Raw genomic sequence first — 17528 nt, 5'->3', positions numbered from 1 at the left:
TGCGTGGAAAAGTTGTCCGTTGAGTCTCTCAAATCTTTTCCCCTCTCACTGTAAACCTATGCTGTCTAGTTTTGGATTTACTTACCCTCATGATTTTATAAACCTCTAAGCTCACCCCCTCAGCTACTGATGCTCCAGGGAAAATAGCCCCAGTCTATTCGGCCTCTCTGTATAGCTCAAACCCTCCAACCCTGGCAACATCCTTGTGAATGTTTTCTGAACCCTTTCAAGTTTCACAATATCCTTCCTATAGCAGGGAGACTAGAATTGAACACAGTATTCCAAAAGTGGTCCCACCACCATCCTGTACAGCTGCAACATGACCCTCCCAACTCCTGTACTCGATACACTTGCCTTTCAAAAGGCAAGCATACCAAATGCTGCCTTCGCTATCCTGTCTACCTGTGTTTTTCACTTTCAAGGAACTATGAACCTGCACCTCCGAGGTCTTTGTTCAGTAACACTCCCCAGGACCTTACCGTTAGGTGTATAAGTCCTGCCCTGATTTGCCTTTCCAAAATGCAGCACCTCACATTTATCTAAATTAAACTCCATCTGCTGCTACTCCAGCCAATGTGAAAACAGGCCAATGTCCAGGTAGCGAGTGCTGTGAACGTTCCCTGCAGTGCATTCATCACTAGGAGCGATGGAAGTCACTTTTACTTGGTTACAAGCCAGCAGTGACAAATTTGGTTTGTTTACACACCAGTTTTTATTTAAATTTCAAATTCCCATTTGAAAGAAGCATCACACAGGTAGTTCTCCCCACCCCCCCCCCCCCCCCCCCCCCCAATCCCAGCACCATCTGTATTGTCCCACATTTTCCTTTTGTGGCTAAGTTCTCACCTAAACAAGGTGAGAGTTTGCAGATTGAAGGTAGTTGGTAACTCGGAGGGGAGATGAAGATGTCGGTGAGATCAGATCTGGAATCTGCTACCAGAATGGATAATCTCATTGCAATCAGTAGAGATTTGGGGGTTTAAATGGGGAAAAATTTTAAAGCATCACGGGAAATGGAACAAACTGAGGAGTTCTAGGAGCAGGTATGGGGCTGAATGGCCTCTTGCATATGAAATCAATCCTGTCCCCCCTCTCTTATCTTGCCCTACAAGACATAACATGAGGGCATGGTTAACTTCAATCCTGCGTGTTGCTGCTGATTTACCGCTTTAAAACTGCATGGCAGTTAAGAACCATATCTTATCAAGGTCAGTTAGGTTTTTTTTCCCCCCCATTGCTGCTGTCTCCAACCCAAGCTGGAGTAGACATGGGGAGGAATGACAGACTTGATGTGATTTTTGCTTTCACATAAATGAATTATTTAATATCTAAGTGTGCTCTGTCTGGCTTGTACCTATAACTCCGATTGGAGCTGTCCGTTCAGTGGTGCCTCCATTCTCCGGGATGTTAGGAGACCAATGAGAGTTAGACATGATTGGGAAGGGACCTGGGGAAGGGCACTAATATGAGGCATTAAACTGTTAACATGCAATAATGAATCTTTATCAGAATATTATTTTGTATGTTGGTCCTGTAAATACCTTAGTAAATCTGGAGCTCCTTCTCTATCCAACACCCCCCACCCCAAACCAGAATCAGAGCCCTTAGTGTGGAAGCAGGCCATTCAGCCCATTGAGCCTGCACCCCACCCAGACCTGTCCTCTACCTATCCCTGTAACCCTGCATTTCCCCACAGCTAACCACCTAGCCTGCACATTCCTGAACGCTATGGGTAATTTGGCGTGGCCAGTTCACCCAACCTGCACATCTTTGGACTGTGGGAAGGAACTAGAGGACACTTGCCTGAGGGTGGGATCGAACCTGGGTCACTGGCCACTGAGACTGTGCTGCTTCATTAGCACTACTTAACAGGGACTAATGTTTCACCCCACAGTACTGAGAGAACTCCAATTTGCTGCTTCTCCAACCCTCCTCTTTCTTTCCCCCGCCACCCCAACCCCCAAAACATGGCAGGGTGCTGGTGTTTGGCAGTTTTTGTTTGGGGTGGGGAAGGTGGATGGTTAAGGGATATAGATTCTGAGATGTGACCTGCTGCCCATGTTGCTTTCTGCTTGGGGGGTTTTTTCTCCAATCTCCAGGATAGCAGATTACTTATTGATCTTGCATTGCTGAAAGGCACAAGTATGAATTGGTGTCACTGTGTGTACTGCCCGTTGTTTGGGATTCGGAGTGAATGCATTTCTCGGGCTCGACAAATATCTTCCTTTTGCACAGAATTTATTTTGTCTGTCTGTAAGCATGTGACCCTGACCTCTGTCCTTCATCCTGCTGATGGCTCATTGTTCTACATCTCTTCAAATGTTGTCATTTGGCCCAGCTTCAGGAGTTGCTTGTAACGTGTGACCTTTCTTCTAAACCCCCTGGAAGCAACTGAAATTCTGTTTCCTTTTTTCTCTCTCTCCTCATTCCCCCTCCTGAGTATTAATTTGGTTAAACTTGCCAATCTATTTTGAATAAAAGCCTGTTTGTTGGAATTGCCATGTGGTGTTGAATCATTGAGTTGGAGTTTGAACTTGTTACCAGAAACACCAGTTACTGTTGGGAAGTGTGTGAGTAATGCCTTCAGATTGTATGATTCAGAAGATTTCACTTTTTTTAAACTTAAATAGGCATAATTGTATGCTTAATTTAGAGTGTATTTCCAGCAGTGGTTTTGAAAGGGATAATGTTAGGCTGCATTAAGCTCCCCACTAATCAGGTTGTAGGCTGGGGGAAATTGGGCAAATAGATTTATCTTGAAGGCAATAAAGTCAGTAGCAACATCTAATGTGACTTAGCAATTAACTCTACCATGCAGACAAATATATCAAGCCTTTTTTTTGGCAACTTGGCAGTTCTTCCTCAACTGGCGTGAACCAAATTTTGTCCTTTTTTTTTCCCCACTCTTTGCTTGTCCGGAAGTATTGGCGAAAGCCTCGTTCTGCTCACAGATCCCACAGGGGTACAGTTTCGACCGAATGCAAACATTCCAGCAATTCATGTGGTTATGTCCCGACTGGAGGGAAGCAGCTGGTTTCTGTTTGTTTTTAGGCTCTCGACATTCTGGCTTTGTTATTTAATGTCTCTTGAACCTCCCTTTCGCTTTGCCCTTAAATATTTTGTAAGCTGCCAGCCACGGTGCCTCATACACCCTGCCACTTCAGTTTTGAATTCATTTTTGGTTTTGATCCTTCTCTCTTCACCCTCACCAAAACCCAAATGTGTCACTTTTGGGGGGAGGAATAACAGACTTGATGTAAGCTGAAAAAAGATAGTAACGAATTACTTACAACTTGTCAGTTAAGTATTTTCTCTCTCGTTGTCCCATTCAGCAGTGCCTCCACTATCTGGAATAATGCAACAACACATAAGGAGACTGGTGTAGGTTAGATATACTTGACAAGGGCCTAGGGGAAGAGCACTGTTATGAGAGTGTCGTTTAAACTGTTAACAGTTTAATCATAAATCTTTATCAGAATATAATTCGTGTGTCGGTCTTGTATTTTTTTTGGATTCAATTAGGACACAGGGCTCCATCTCTCCTCTCAATCCCACCCAAAATGTAGATCTTTGTGGGCTGTTTTAAAAGGGGGCTAACATTTGGCCCCATGATATTGAGAGAGCCTGAATGGCCTTAGTGAGACGAGGGCCTGGCTGGTGGCTGGCAGTGACAAAGATGTGATTTGTGGTGGAGGAGGTTTGAGGATATTGCCTGTTGTTGAGAACTTTTGCCCACGTGGAAGGGACTGATCAGGTTGGGTTTAACTTTTTAGGCACAGAGGCATTTTTGAAGTTCATAGTTTGGTTTTTTTTAAAACCTAGATAAAAAGATCTTTGTTCTGAGGGGCCTAGTAAATCAATATTCTCTTTTTTTAAGAAGAGAAGCTTCCCAGGTATATTGGGATCTACAAGTCTCCGCCTAAAAAGTGTACAAGAAGAATTTCTTTTTTTTTAAAAAAAGTGCTCTATGTACGCTCCAAATATCAAACCTCTGAGCCAGATTGAGTCCAAGTCACCTTGCAGTCTTGACAAACATCTTTTGGATGTTGAAGTTTTGACAAGTCCCACGCTGCCAGGTTGTAGTCCAAAGGGTTAATTGGAATCACAAGCTTTCGGAGCGCCGCTCCTGTTTGGTGAGCCTGATGAAGGAGCAGCGCTCCAAAAGCTTGGGATTTGAAATAAATCTGTTGGACTATAACCTGGCAGCGTGGGACTTATGATCTTGTCTGTCCCCATCCAGTGCCTCCACACTAAAGATGTTTGGACACAGCTTTCCTTTTTTTTGTCCTGTGTGTGCGCACAATCTGTGCATCCCTGAAGTGTACTGAAGCAATTTCCAATCTCCATTATGCACCTTATTTTTGCCCCCCATCCTGTCTCATTAATGGGGTCTGCTGACAAATGTTTCTGTTCAGTCGTGTGGAGCTGGAGGAATGTGGTAGGACAGGCAACATCGGAGTGTCTGTGGACCTGGACACCCCGCCCCCGTACAGACCCGATCAAAAACAGGTGGCACGTGAATTGGGAACTCCTGGCTCAGAGGCAGTGACACTACTGCTGCAAGCATGGTGTCTCAACCGTCTTCCTTCTGATGTGCACCAGGAGCAATATTTGGAAATTGATTTCTTTCAGATGTGTGCCTGCATTCAGCAGTGAGGTGCTACATGCCTCTGTTAAATATCCTGGCCACTCCTGCACTACCCAAATGGCTGTCTCCTTGACATTGGATGCCAAAGGCGAGATGCCGTTTTTCCCCCTGGATCGCAACCACAGCTGTTAGCTGCTGTAAACAGTTTTCTTTCCTACTATCTTTTTGTAACTGCCCTAATGCAGTCTAGGAACATAGAAAACTGGTCCTAAATTACCAACCTCTTATCCTTTTGTACTGTGACTCCTGGTTCTGACTGGCACTGTTTAGAGTTTTACAAGTTTGAGAACACCCTGTTCTTCTAAACTCCACTGAATACAGTCCTAACTGATCCAGTCTCTCTTCATACATCAGCCCTGCCATCCCAGGAATCAGTCTGATAAACCTTCGCTGCACTCCCTCCATCACCAGAACATCCTTCCTCAGGTAAGGAGAACAAAACTGCCCACAATACTCCAGGTGTGGTCTCGCCAAGGCCCTGTACAATTGCAGCAAGACATCCCTGCTCCTGGACTCGAACCCTCTCACTGTGAAGGCCAACAGACCACTTACCTTCTTCACTGCCTGCTGCACCTGTAATGTTGACTTTCAGTGACTGGTGTACAAGGACACCCAGGTCTCACTGCGCCTCCCCCCTTCCCAATATATCACTGTTCAGATAATCTCTTTTCCTGTTTAAGCTTCCAAAGTGGATCACCTCCCATTTTAACCACATTATACTGCATCTGCCATCTGTCTGCCCATTCCGAGCAGTGGCTGTATAACAGCAGCAAAGACTCCTTCCACATGTGGAGCCATGCTTTGTAACTCCTCTTGAGATAGAGGGGGAATTGGAAAACCCTGTGGCTTTTTTTTGGTGGATTTCTGTTCTCCCTTGTCTGAGTCACAGGCAGTGGTGGGGGGGCAGCAGTGGGGATTCCTTTTGCTCTTTCTATATTTTTGAGCATTTCACTTCAAAGACTATATCTTTTTTTTAAATTGGTAAGTGCGGAGCTGGAGGAACTCAGGAGAGCAGGAAAGTTGACGTTTCTGGTTGGGAAAGAGTCCTGACCCGAAATGGCAACTTTGCTGCTGTCTGGCCTGCTGTGTTCCTCCAGCTCCGCACTGTTATCCCTGACTCCAGCATTGGCAGTTCTTACTTTCGGGGTGTGTGTGCTTTAAATTGTTGCTTAAAGTGAGGACTGTTTTCTGGCTACTGTGTAGTAACAGCCCAGAGATGAACACGTTCTCCTCTGGCGGGTTAAATGCTTCCTGTTGGGTGATGCCACGAGGACCAGGTGCAACCACAAGCTAAAGGTTTAGTCCGAGATGCGGGTGAGTGTGTGATGGTGGTGACTTGTACCTTGCTGCCTATAAGGACAGTAGAAGTGGGTGACCATCTCTAGTAGATGCCAAATTGCTGCTTTACATAAGTATTTTCTTCTGGGGAGCTGGGGAAAGAAGGAAGGCCAAAATGACCTTGAATTGCTTGACGCAGTAACTATCCTTCAGTGAGATTTGAAGCATTTTGGTTGCTGTGAACTCTCCAAAGGGGCAAGTGTCACAATCCTCTGGCCTGGCATGAATTGTTCCCCTTTGGTTTTTCCTCTCCCTTGTTCCAGGTCTCTGGCATTGCACTTATCGTGGTCGGCATCGTGGTGCAGACCAAGTTGAATGGCTCCCTGCACATCACCAGCGTCGCTGCCTCTGGAGCTCCCATTGTCATCATTATCGTCGGGGTGATCATCAACTTTGTCGCCTTTTTTGGCTGCTGTGGTGCCTGGAAGGAGAACTACTGCATGGTGACTACGGTAAGGGGCTTGTCGGCACCGCGTAAACCGTTCCCTCGGGCTGCAGCTCCGAACGTAGTCAGCTACTCTTCAAGTTGGAGGGCTGTCCAATCGAGAATGACAGCCCTGAGCAAGGGTCACTCAACCTGAAACGCTAACTCTGCTTTCTCTCCACAGATGTTGCTGGACCTGCTGAGCTCTTCCAGCAATTTTGGCTTTTGTTTTGCACTTCTTTTTTCCCAGCAATCCCCAAGCTATGATATGGTGCAGATTAGTGTGTTTCGCAGCTGTTTCTGTTTTGAGAGCTGAGTGGGTGGGTCTCTGCCTCACGTGCATTCTCCATTTTTCTCCTTTTCTTGAAGTTTTGTATCTAGTTCTGTTTTTTAAAGTGGAAGGAATGCATTTCTGTACATGTGAGCAATTTAACCTGGTAGTTGTCAGCTCGTTACAGTCCTGATTATCCACTTGAGTGTTTTGCAATACAAACAGAAGTTGCTGGAATAGCTCAGCAGGTCTGGCAGCATCTGAAGGAAAAATATCAGTTAATGCTTTGGGTCCAGTGACCCTTCCTCAGAACTGATTTACAAAACCTGCAGTTCTTTTGATTTTCATTTTAGTGCTTTTTTTTTCCAAACACTTGTGTGCACACTGCTAATGTTGCTAGTGTAAAACCAGAATGTATAACGCATCCACCTTTTTTTTTGGAGAAGGTGGTGGCAGGCTGTTGCTTTGAATTGCTGTAGCCTGTTAGTTACAGACAGGGCTCCTTGCTATTGGGGAAGGAGTACTGTTATTTTTCACAAGGTTATATGTCCTGGAATTGCAACAAGATTAGGTCAGGATCGAGTGGCTCGGGGGATCTTTCGGTTGATGGTGGTCCCGTGTATCTGCAGCCCGTCTCCTCGACGGTAGAGATGACCCGGTGCTTTCTAAGGAGTGTTGGCTAGCAGCTGTAGCCCATCTTGTAAATCAGTCCCACTGCTGCCAGTGGTGAGGCTGTGGGTGGAATGCCAATAAATTGGATGCTTTGTCCTGGATGGTGTCGAGCTGCTTTTGTTTTGGAGCTGCATCCATCCAGGCAAATGGGGAGTATGCCATCACACGAATTGTGCCTTTTGGACAGGCTTTGGGGAGTCGGGAGCAGAGTTGCTGGCTGCGGCATTCCTAGCCTCTGACCTGCTCTTTGTAGCTGTTTGTGGTGAGTCCAGTTCACTTTCTGGTTGATGATGGTGATCAGGTTTAGCAAGAGTTATGACTGTGAATGTCAAGGCGATAGGGTTAGATTTTTATCTTGTTGGAGATGGTCATTTACCATTTGGTCTCATAACCTTCTCGTGCTGCATTGCAGCCCAAGCCTGATATGGGAGCATGTAGAGCTTTGTGCTTTTCATCTCGCGCGCGCTCTCTCTCGCGGCACACATGTGATGTACGACTCCAAATATAATCGTTTACACCCTATAACATGTCTCTCCTGGCTACTACGCTGAAAATGAATGTGAAGGAGGGAACATAGTGTGGATCTGGAGGAACACAGCGAGCCAGGCAGCATTGAAGGAGCAGGAAAGCTGATGCCTCTGGTCGGGGGGACCGCCCCCCCCCCCCCCCCCCCCCCCCCGCTTTCAGAATGAAGGATGGTTGAGTAGAGCAGGCATAAAATGCAGACGCTAGTGACAAGTCCAGAGACTGTGAATAGTGGTGAGTGGCAAATTGATGACCCGTTTCAATGGCCTGGAAGCTTTAATAGTTCAGAAGTGCTGTCCAGGATTCTCGGCTTTTGAAGAGGCTTTAAATTTGCCTGACTGTGATACCACCCAATTTTCTAGAACGAGCAATATCACAGCTTGGGTGTGATGAGAGTGTTTTTAATTGGGTCAGGATGAGCAAAAAGGAGAGGAAAACATTAACCCACCACTTTTTTAGTTGCCTCTGCATTGTAGTGGGTAAGTGCCTACAATGTTCCTCTTTCACAGTCTATAGTGTAACTGTAATTGTTTTGTCTCCCCAAAATTTTTCAGCATTTGATTAAGGAGCCAATTTCCAGAGTACTCACCTGGTGAAACTAGCTTGTCGTTTTTCTGTTTTTTTTTGGTTCTTTTAGTTTGCAGTTCTGCTGATCCTGATTTTCATTGTGGAAATTGCTGCTGCCATTGCTGGTTACATCTTCAAGGATCAGGTGAGTCATGCATTGGCCTAAAGTACACGGCTGTTTCTGTGAAGTGGAGCTGCTCTTTGAATAAGAGGTTGGATAGTGTGTGAGCCATCCAGCTCCCTTGATGCTCTGTGTGGGTGAATGGATTTTCTTCGTGTTGTAACTGCTTCCCCAAGTTAATTCTGCTCCAAAGGTGTTTTTTTAAATTGACTTTTTTGTAGTAATTGAGCATGACTGAATCAGACATGGTCCGTGCATCCTTGTGATAATTTTGCAAACTTGAGCTTGGCACGATGACCAAGGTTTGATCAGCCTTTTCTTTAAAAGGCCATTCTTTTTTAAATCTACATGAGAAATGCACGTTTGAGTATCACTGTGTGTCCTGTTAGCTTGAACTTCCATCTTGTGGCATCTTTTCTGACTAAGCCATTTTTTTTTCAAATTCCTCTTACCATCTGGGCATTAACAGGCCAACCTGTGATCGACATTAACTTTAGCATTTAACTGTAGTTTTGGGGGTGGAGGAGGTAGTGAGATTGGAAATGGAGAGCTCATATAGTTGACTCTCTCTTTCCCCCACCCCCTTTTTTTTCTCTCCCTTTTATTCCTGCTTTGAGGTCTTGCAGTGTAGTGGATAGAGTTTGAATTCCAAACCAGTAACAGTGGGGGAGATTCCTGTTCAGCTGTGAGATTTTTGGGGGTGGAATTGATGTCTTGATTTGATTTGTGTAACCTCTCCAAGGTGCTGCTTGTTTTTTAAAGTTGCGACTATAAACTGCCTCATGAATAATTTTCAGCTGATGTTTGTAACATGTTGCAAAGGTTGGTTGGCATCAGCCTCTCTCCCCACACACGCACAATTTGTTTCTATTGGGGAAATGAATTGCATGAGGGAACCCAAGGGGATTGATCTCTCGTTCGTGTTTCCATTGATCGAGTGATCTTGCGTACAGAGCTGTTAAATCGTTGTTCGGTGCCTGTCCTAAATAGCTGAAGTTTGGAGAAATTGCACCAAATTTGTGTACTTAAATTTGCATCAAACAAAAGCCTTATCTTCCTTCAATGACAGATTCGTGGGGTCCTTGAGAGGACACTTAATGAAACGATGAGGAATTACAACAAAACAGGAAATGCTGTCAACATTGATGAGTTGCAGAAGCAGGTGAGCTGGAAACTCTTGATCCTCTTGACTTTTAAATCTCAAAAGTGGAGGGGCAAACGATAAAGGTTCTTGGGTTTTGATTCCACCCTCGGGTGACTGTCTGCATGGTGTTTGCGCATTCTCCCCACGTCTGCGTGGGTTTCCTCCAGTTCTCTCCCACAGCCCAAAGACGCATAGGGTGGTTTGGCTGTGCTAAATTGTCTGTAGTGTTCGGGGATGGACCTGGGTGGGATGCTCTGAGGGTTGATGTGGATTTTGTTGGGCTGAAGGGCCTGCTTCCATGCTGCAGCAATTCTACGACCCTGACTCCAGTAAAACTGCTGTCTTGTTTTTGTGTTGGCTTTGCAGTAGTCAGCAGCCCCCTTCCTTTGGGATTTTCTGACGAAATTGTAGCTCTTGTGATGCCTAAAACTAGAAATTTACTCTTTGATTTGAAGTGAGTGTGAAAACTTCCTATTTATTACTGGGCTGGGACTCCGCATTTAAATGCGATGAGCTCAGGAGGACCAGGTTGGTGTATTTGAATTTCTATGCATCCATGATTTTAGATCCCTGTAGCCCAGTGCCCTTGCTTGATATTTTTTTTTTGTTCTTTGTTTCAGTTTAGCTGCTGTGGAAGTGCCTCCTACAATGACTGGCTTCCGCTGTTGAACGACACAGTCCCAGATTCCTGTTGTAAAGCTGAGCGTCCTGGCTGCGGGAGCAAGCCTACATCGAGCAATATTAACAAAGAGGCGAGTATCCACTTGTGACGCTTTTTTTTTGTTTTTTAATCTTTCAAATTAGTGCCTGTTGGGAATGGGAGGCCTTTGGAGGAGGATACCCCAGCTCCATAATTTCTCTTCAGCAGGAATTGCTTGTAACTTGCCAGGTCTGTCCCAAATGACTGCCTAGTTTGTTGCTGTCACTGCCCTGGGGCAGTTTGGCACTTGATGGCGCCAACTTGATGGCAACAGCCTTTTGCTAGTCATCAGAACATGCCTTGCTTCTAGCTGGTCACTGTTTATTTCACGTGCATCTACACATGCGCTGTAAAAATGACACCACTCCCCTCTGTGACCTAACATGAAGGTAGACAGTCAGAAGCAAAGTGGGTGACAGAACCAATTGAATATTTGGGCAGTGACGTGGCTCTGGAAAATGCAAGGTCACATCCTGCCCTAGCTTTTCGGGTTTTTCAAGCTGGTCACCGAAAAGTCAACATGAAGTTATTTTCAAAAAACCCCTGACTTGTTCACGTTCTGCCCTTCCCCTTAAGGAAGGGGAAAACTGTCGTCTAGCAGAAAAACCTTTTCCCCTCCCACCAGAGAAGTTGAGCCACTCCACCGCATCTAAGATGCTGGGGCATGGGCATTTGAGATGCCAGTGATGCCCACACTCTGAAGGCTTCTCCAACTACCTCCCTTTCTGCTGGTACTCTTAAATTTCCTATTCAGTCACTTGTGGGCTTGACCAGACCTGATGTGAGCTGGTGGTGGGCTAGCCTTTAGATTCCAACATGTCGTGCCGATGACCCTCCCTTAGGCTAAATGTTATCACCTGCCTGGAGACCCAAGTGTTGTTGAAGCTGCCCTGCACTGCTGTTGTGTGCTGCCCTCCTGTCGGGACTCTTTGGACAGAGCATTTTGTCTTGAGATTGGAAAGAAATCGCCTCGTTTCTCTCCCCCCCCCCCCCCCCCCTCCAAAATTTCCCTTGTATCACAAGTCAATTCAGGTTTAGTTTGTGGTGTTACTTCTTCTGCAGTCTTGCTGTGAATTTAGTAACTTCCCTCTCAATACATTATGCTTCTTGGCTTTTCATTAAGCTACTGTTTCATGGTTTTAATTCCTCGTACTTTTATTTCCCACAGGGTTGTGTGAATGTTATTAATGCATGGCTCAAAAAAAACAGTCTGATTGTTGCGGGTGTGGCTCTTGGCATCGCCTTATTCCAGGTATAAAAAGACTCCATTCTATAGTTGGTGTGATGTGGATATAAAGTAAAATTTAACAGACCATTTATAATTAGGCTGTTTTCAGTCAGCTGCTTCATTTTGACTTGTGCAAGGCCAGTGATCTCTTGCGGCTTGGCTCGTTCAAAATGCAGCTGGCATACATGTTCCATGTACAGTTCTGTTCACTGTGCAATTACCTTCCCAGTGAGAGCCTATTGACAAGCAGGCTGCTCAGCCCTTCAAACCGGTTCTGCTGTTCAATAAGACCAGGGCTGATCTCGTCCTAACCTTAAACTTACATCCTTGTATATTTCCCACCCCCCGCAAATTTAATCTTCCATCCTCCTCAGTTCAGAATCCATCTTCCTCTGCCTTCGAAATTATAGAAAGATTCTGCATCCACTGCCTTTTGAGGTGGGGAATTTCAAAGAGACACGATCCTCTGAGGGGGGGAGTTGGGGGAAGGAAATGTTGTTGTTTCTTCTGTCTTTAAATGGACATCCCTTATTTTTAAACCACAACCACATATTTCTTCTTTTTCTGAAGAAGGTTCTAGACCCGAAACATCAGCCTTCCTGCTCCTCTGATGCTGCTTGGCCTGCTGTGTCCATCCAGCTCAACACCACCTCATTATCTCGGATTCTCCAGCGTCAGCAGTTCTTGCTATCTCTGAATCGTTTCCACATGCACCTGATCCCCTCCGGATTTTATGTTTCAATTAAATCACTTCTGACTCTTGTAAACTCCATAAGATACAGGCCTAGCCTGTCTAGCCTTTCCTCATAAGGGAATCCACTCGTTCCTGTATGAGGTGGACTGACCATTTTAGGAAGAGGAGGGGTTTCCTGTCTGCTGTTGTACCATAATCTATTTTGTGATATCGTTAAACCTGTCCTTCACTTGAATTCAACCTTGCTGTGTAGTTGGCTGGAGTTGTTTTTCTGGCTGGGTGTTTTTTTTTGGGGGGGGAAGAAAAAGCTGCTGGTATCTCTTTGGTTTTCCCTTTTTGGGTTGGGTACTTCCTGAACGGGCAGAAAATGATAATGAGAGGATTAAGGTGAAACACAATTTGAAATGCTTTGTTTTAAGACACATTTTGATACAGCCAAGGGGTGGTCAAAAGATAGGAGAAAGCTGCTTGCAATAGACAACAGTTCAGCTAGCCAAAAGCCTGGTTCGGCCACATCTGGGGTATTGTGTCCAGTTCTGGTCGCCTCATTACAGGAAAGATGAGGAAGCATTGGAAGAGGTACAGAGGAGATTTACCGGGATGTTGACTGGAATGGAAGGAAGGCCTTAGAAGGAAAGGTTGAGAGAGCGCAGGCTTTTCTCTTTAGAATGACGAAGGACGAGAGGTGACTTGATAGAGGTGTACAAAATGATCAGAGGTATAGATAGAGTAGTCAGCCAGAGACTCTTTCCTAGGGTGGAGGTAGTTATTACGAGGGGGCATAGTTTTAAAGTGAGTGGAGGTAGATATCAGGGAGACGTCAGACGTCCTTTACTCGGAGACTGGTCAGGGCGTGGAATGCATTGCCGGAGAGGGTAGTGGAGTCGGCCTCATTAGGGGCATTTAAGCAGCTATTAGTTTGGCATATGGGTGATAGTATAAGGTAGGGGTGGAGGTTACGTAGACCTGAGGTTTAGGGTAAAATTTCAGCACAGCATTGTGGGTCAAAAGGCCTGTACTGTTCTAATAGACAGTTGACGAATATATTTGCAATTCTGTTGCCTAGTTGAGGGAGAGACTATTTTAAGAGATTGTGGGTAGAGAGGGAGATGGAGGGTTAGAGGGGCAAAAGAGAAGTGCAGTGCAATGTGATCAAAGACTGCTCTCTAATGGCCAGATGGCTGCTTCTGTTAAAACTTCCAGCAGCCCAATGGTCTGATGGCCTGAGAGTGGGCACTGGGTGTCCAATTTGTGGTGGGGTGCTAATTGCCAATGGGTAATTTCCAGGGGTATGCAGGATGGTTTGATCAAGGGCCTAGGTGCCTGGAAATGGAAACTTCCTGACGTGTATGCATGGAGTGGGTAGTGGGGTGTTGGGTATTGTATTTTGGTCCAAAACAAAAAGCTGTTCTCCCAGCTAATAAAATGTGAGGCTGGATGAACACAGCAGGCCAAGCAGCATCTCGGGAGCACAAAAGCTGACGTTTCGGGCCTAGACCCTTCATCCGAGAGCTCTCTGATGAAGGGTCTAGGCCCGAAACGTCAGCTTTTGTGCTCCTGAGATGCTGCTGGGCCTGCTGTGTTCATCCAGCCTCACATTTTATTATCTTGGAATTCTCCAGCATCTGCAGTTCCCATTATCTCTCAGCTGTTCTCCCAGCCCCTACTTAACTCAGTTTCCACTTGCCAGTTGAACGTTGCCTCCTGTTCAGGAGAACACAAATGACGACCCACCTATCAGTATGAGAGCTGTGAAGTGATGAGTTCTTGTGGCACAGTGGTAATGTCCCTACCAGGAGGCCTGGGTTCAATTCCCATCTGCTCCAATGTAACGACACATGAACATTGTTTGGAAATACTTTTTTTTTGTTACCAGGATGTAAAATGATGCCATGAGAATGTGACCACTGCTTTACCTGTGTTATACAGCTGTGCTGGTGAGCGCTAGGTATTTTGTATAGCCCAGTCCTGCTGGTGTCTTGTTGCTTTCCCAAATTTGGGTTGAGGTTTTTAAAATTTTTTTTTTCTGTAAAAATCTTTCTTTGGTGGTTGAGTTCAAAGATTTGGCAAGACTGAAGAATGAGAGAACAAACTTCAACCAAACAGAAGCAATAGTTGTGCTGATCTTCTGGATTTTGTTGCAGTTACTTTACAGGAGGAAGTCCCTTGGTTTAGAGAACATGGGGAATTTGATGTGATTGAGAGGCTCAGAAAATCCCCCTTTGTGATCCTCTTGTGCCTGTTATTGATAGTGACTGCCAGTGTCGGTTCTTTGGCAGGTTCTTTCCCTAGCGAGATACCAATTCTTGAGTGGATAGCCAAGTTTGAATTTAATTGTTTAAACTACTTCAGAGCAATGTTAATAAATTTATCATGTCTCCAGTGATTTTTATCTCTTTAAAGCAACCATTCCCAGAGAACAAGTTGAGATTTTTTTCTTTATAAATCTGCCATCTTGGTGCTTCAAGAGTTAATACTTTCTAAGCCACGTGGTACTGCTTCCCCTGATGGCATAGTTTTTGAGCTAATGCCAATATTGAAATGGTGTGGGTGGGCGGGCAGGAATTTGGTATGTTGAACACCCTTGCAAGATGACAGCGGTTGGAAAATATCCCCGACAGTAGGCAAATGGAGTGGCTGCTTTGTATGTGTCAAGGTCTCTCTCTTGTACTAACGAGAATGATGACCTGTTTGTTGTTTTGATGTTTTGAAAGTACCTCTTTGTATAGTCTTTGAAGTGCTTTCTTCTTTTGTTTCCTTTCCAGCTCCTGGGTATCATCTTTGCCTGTGTGCTCATGAAAGGCATTCGAAGTGGCTATGAAGTAATGTAGTCTCCGTCTTTAAAAGGCCAATTTTTTTGTCCGATTTATATATTTTTGTCTGTATTTTTGCCACACCTGTGAATGTTAATCGCAATGAAAAAATTATTTCCTTCAGAGGAAACAAATGTCTGTATCTTTTTCTATCCTGCTTTTGGTTTTTTAAAAATGTATAAATACTAAAATGTAAATGTATTGACTTGCCAATTGCAGCTCAAGTACAGCTCATCGCTGGCTTCTTTTAGGGCACCCTCGTTCTATCTCTGAGGACTACAAAGATCTGTCTCTCCCTCTTCCTTCCCTCCCCTCCGTCCCTCCCTCGCTGTCTTATAGCATCTTCTACAGGGCGGTCATTTTGGCTTGGAAGGCCTTGCAAACAAATGCTGCAGGCTGGGATTTTGGATGAGGCCTATCCCCTTAGTTCCAGGTGAATTTGACAGCACGTGGGTATATGTTCTCTTTATGCTGAGGCAACCAACTGCTTACCTTGTCCTTTTTTTGAGTGACTTTGCTGGTCATTATTGTTTGTGAGCAAGGACCGCACTGCCATTTGTGGAGCCAACTGTAGATGGGTGGGTGGTGAAAAAATGTTTTAGATGTAAAATATCGCCATTGACCTCCACACCACAAAAATCAATGTCTTTTTTGGTTTTCAAATTAACCTCTCCTAGCATTTGGTAGCAACCAAAAGAATTTAAACAATCTCTTCTTGGTCCAAATAATTTGACTGGTTTAGTGGCCTGTTCAGACGGCCAGTAGTCGCGACACATTTGTGTGTTTCAAATTGACCCATGCCTGTGCTATCTTGTTTTCTTCTTTAAATATTGCCAAGATGCAAACTGGAGTCTTGCTTTGGAAGAAGTCTCGCTCTTGCAAGAGGGTTGTTCAGTGCCTCATTCAAGCACGTGTGAAAATGCATGTTTTTAAAACTGATTCCTTTTTTTTTTGCCCTTGGAACTAACATTTTTTAAAATTTCTCTCACTGCAACTTGCAATCTTGAATCTTTAAAATTTTCAGTGTACTAGCGCATGCACACTTCTCCCAATATCTAGGGCAGGGATCTGAATTTCCCCTCTGGCTTTGTGTTGTGAGTAAGATTAGTAAACTACATTACTGGAATGCGGTGTAGAATGAAGAGGTATAGGATTTCCTCAGCCAGCATGATGTGTGTATTAATCAGACTCCACACTCAGCTCCTGAATTGTTTTAGGTCAACTGTTTATATTGTTTATAGCATGTGGCAGTTGAAGCTGTTTCAAAGATTTTTCTGTGCTGCGATTTGTAACATCTGGTCAGTTGCAAAGTGGCCAATCCCGTGTGCTCTGGTGTCAGTGTCAGGTCTTCCAAAACACAGCCTGTCTGTTGTTAATAAAAAGCAATTTAACTTTCTTCCTGTGCCCCTCCTTTCCCCCACCCTTAGGCTGATGGGTGCCTGTGCCGGGGGTGACGCTGTGTGCTCCAGTAGAGCCTTGACAGTGATGTATTCTGGGAATAAAGGCGCCTGCCTGACTACCCTCTGGAGATCGAAGATGAGAATCTGATTTTTGTTTTGGCCTGTTTGCTGTCTCAAATCTTCAGGCTGCATATCCTCCAAATTACACTTTTGGGGAAACTTTTTTTAAGAAGTTGGGAGTACAAGGTGTAAGGGTAGGTGTTGGTAAGGCTCTCACTCTTGCTGCTGGTCCCACCCCACCCAAATAAATGTGCTCAATCCTGTTGGAGCAAATATTTTAAACAGGAGTAAGGGTGGAATGTACCAAGTGTACAGTTTTGGGGAGGGGGGGGGCGGGGACATTGGTGAATGAGCAGTTTTGGTGGTTAATCAGCCTCCTGTGGATTATGTCTGCAACAGCTGCTCTGTAACTATGTAACTCGCTACAGTCATGGAGAATTGGAGACCTCTTGGTAGAATTTGAAGGTTTCTTCACTTTCCGATCTCTCTAGCATGTAAAACGTGACTGCATGCTATTTTCAATATGGCTTCTCATATATTCAAGTGTAGAGAGAGTTTTTTGGTGTTATGTGGCAAAATTAAATATTTTCTAAGTTGTGCGCCATCTCAGTGTCTGTTTTTGCTTAATGTTTTGGTATGGTTAGCACCATTTTAATGCAGAATGTTTTTGGGGACAGCCATATATTTTGATGGATGTAGGGGCGTGCAAAGAGGGATTTCTCTGACCAGACCTGTCCTGTGTCCCAAAGCACTGATCATTCATCGCTACATTTCAAGTCATGAATGTGTACAAGCCATTTCGGCTCTGACTTTGAACTCTGAACTTGCCCAGAAGCAGGGACACTCCCACTGTGCCACAAGACTCTTACATTGATTCGGATTTATGATCTCTCTCGCATCTACAAGAGTAGGCTAATTGGCCC

At 44.9% G+C, this 17528-nt stretch overlaps 1 protein-coding gene across 2 annotated transcripts in view; it reads left to right on the top strand.

Moving 5' to 3' along the window:
- The window catches only part of cd63 (CD63 molecule), a 44109-nt gene extending 26905 nt beyond the window's left edge, over nt 1–17204 (top strand). For both annotated transcript variants that reach the window (XM_048523513.2, XM_048523515.2), the window contains exons 3-8: nt 6250–6438; nt 8516–8590; nt 9636–9728; nt 10331–10462; nt 11579–11662; nt 15098–17204. In XM_048523513.2, the coding sequence (XP_048379470.1) occupies nt 6250–6438; nt 8516–8590; nt 9636–9728; nt 10331–10462; nt 11579–11662; nt 15098–15163 (639 nt within the window). In that variant the 3' untranslated portion in view covers nt 15164–17204. The remainder of the gene's footprint in view (nt 1–6249; nt 6439–8515; nt 8591–9635; nt 9729–10330; nt 10463–11578; nt 11663–15097) is intronic.
- Nucleotides 17205–17528: the final 324 nt, after the last annotated feature.

This window comes from Stegostoma tigrinum, chromosome X (genome assembly GCF_030684315.1).
Source record: "Stegostoma tigrinum isolate sSteTig4 chromosome X, sSteTig4.hap1, whole genome shotgun sequence".
In the NCBI taxonomy this organism is placed as follows: domain Eukaryota; kingdom Metazoa; phylum Chordata; class Chondrichthyes; order Orectolobiformes; family Stegostomatidae; genus Stegostoma; species Stegostoma tigrinum.
The sequence above is the reverse complement of the archived record's forward strand: the minus strand, read 5'-3'. Positions and strand labels throughout refer to the sequence as shown.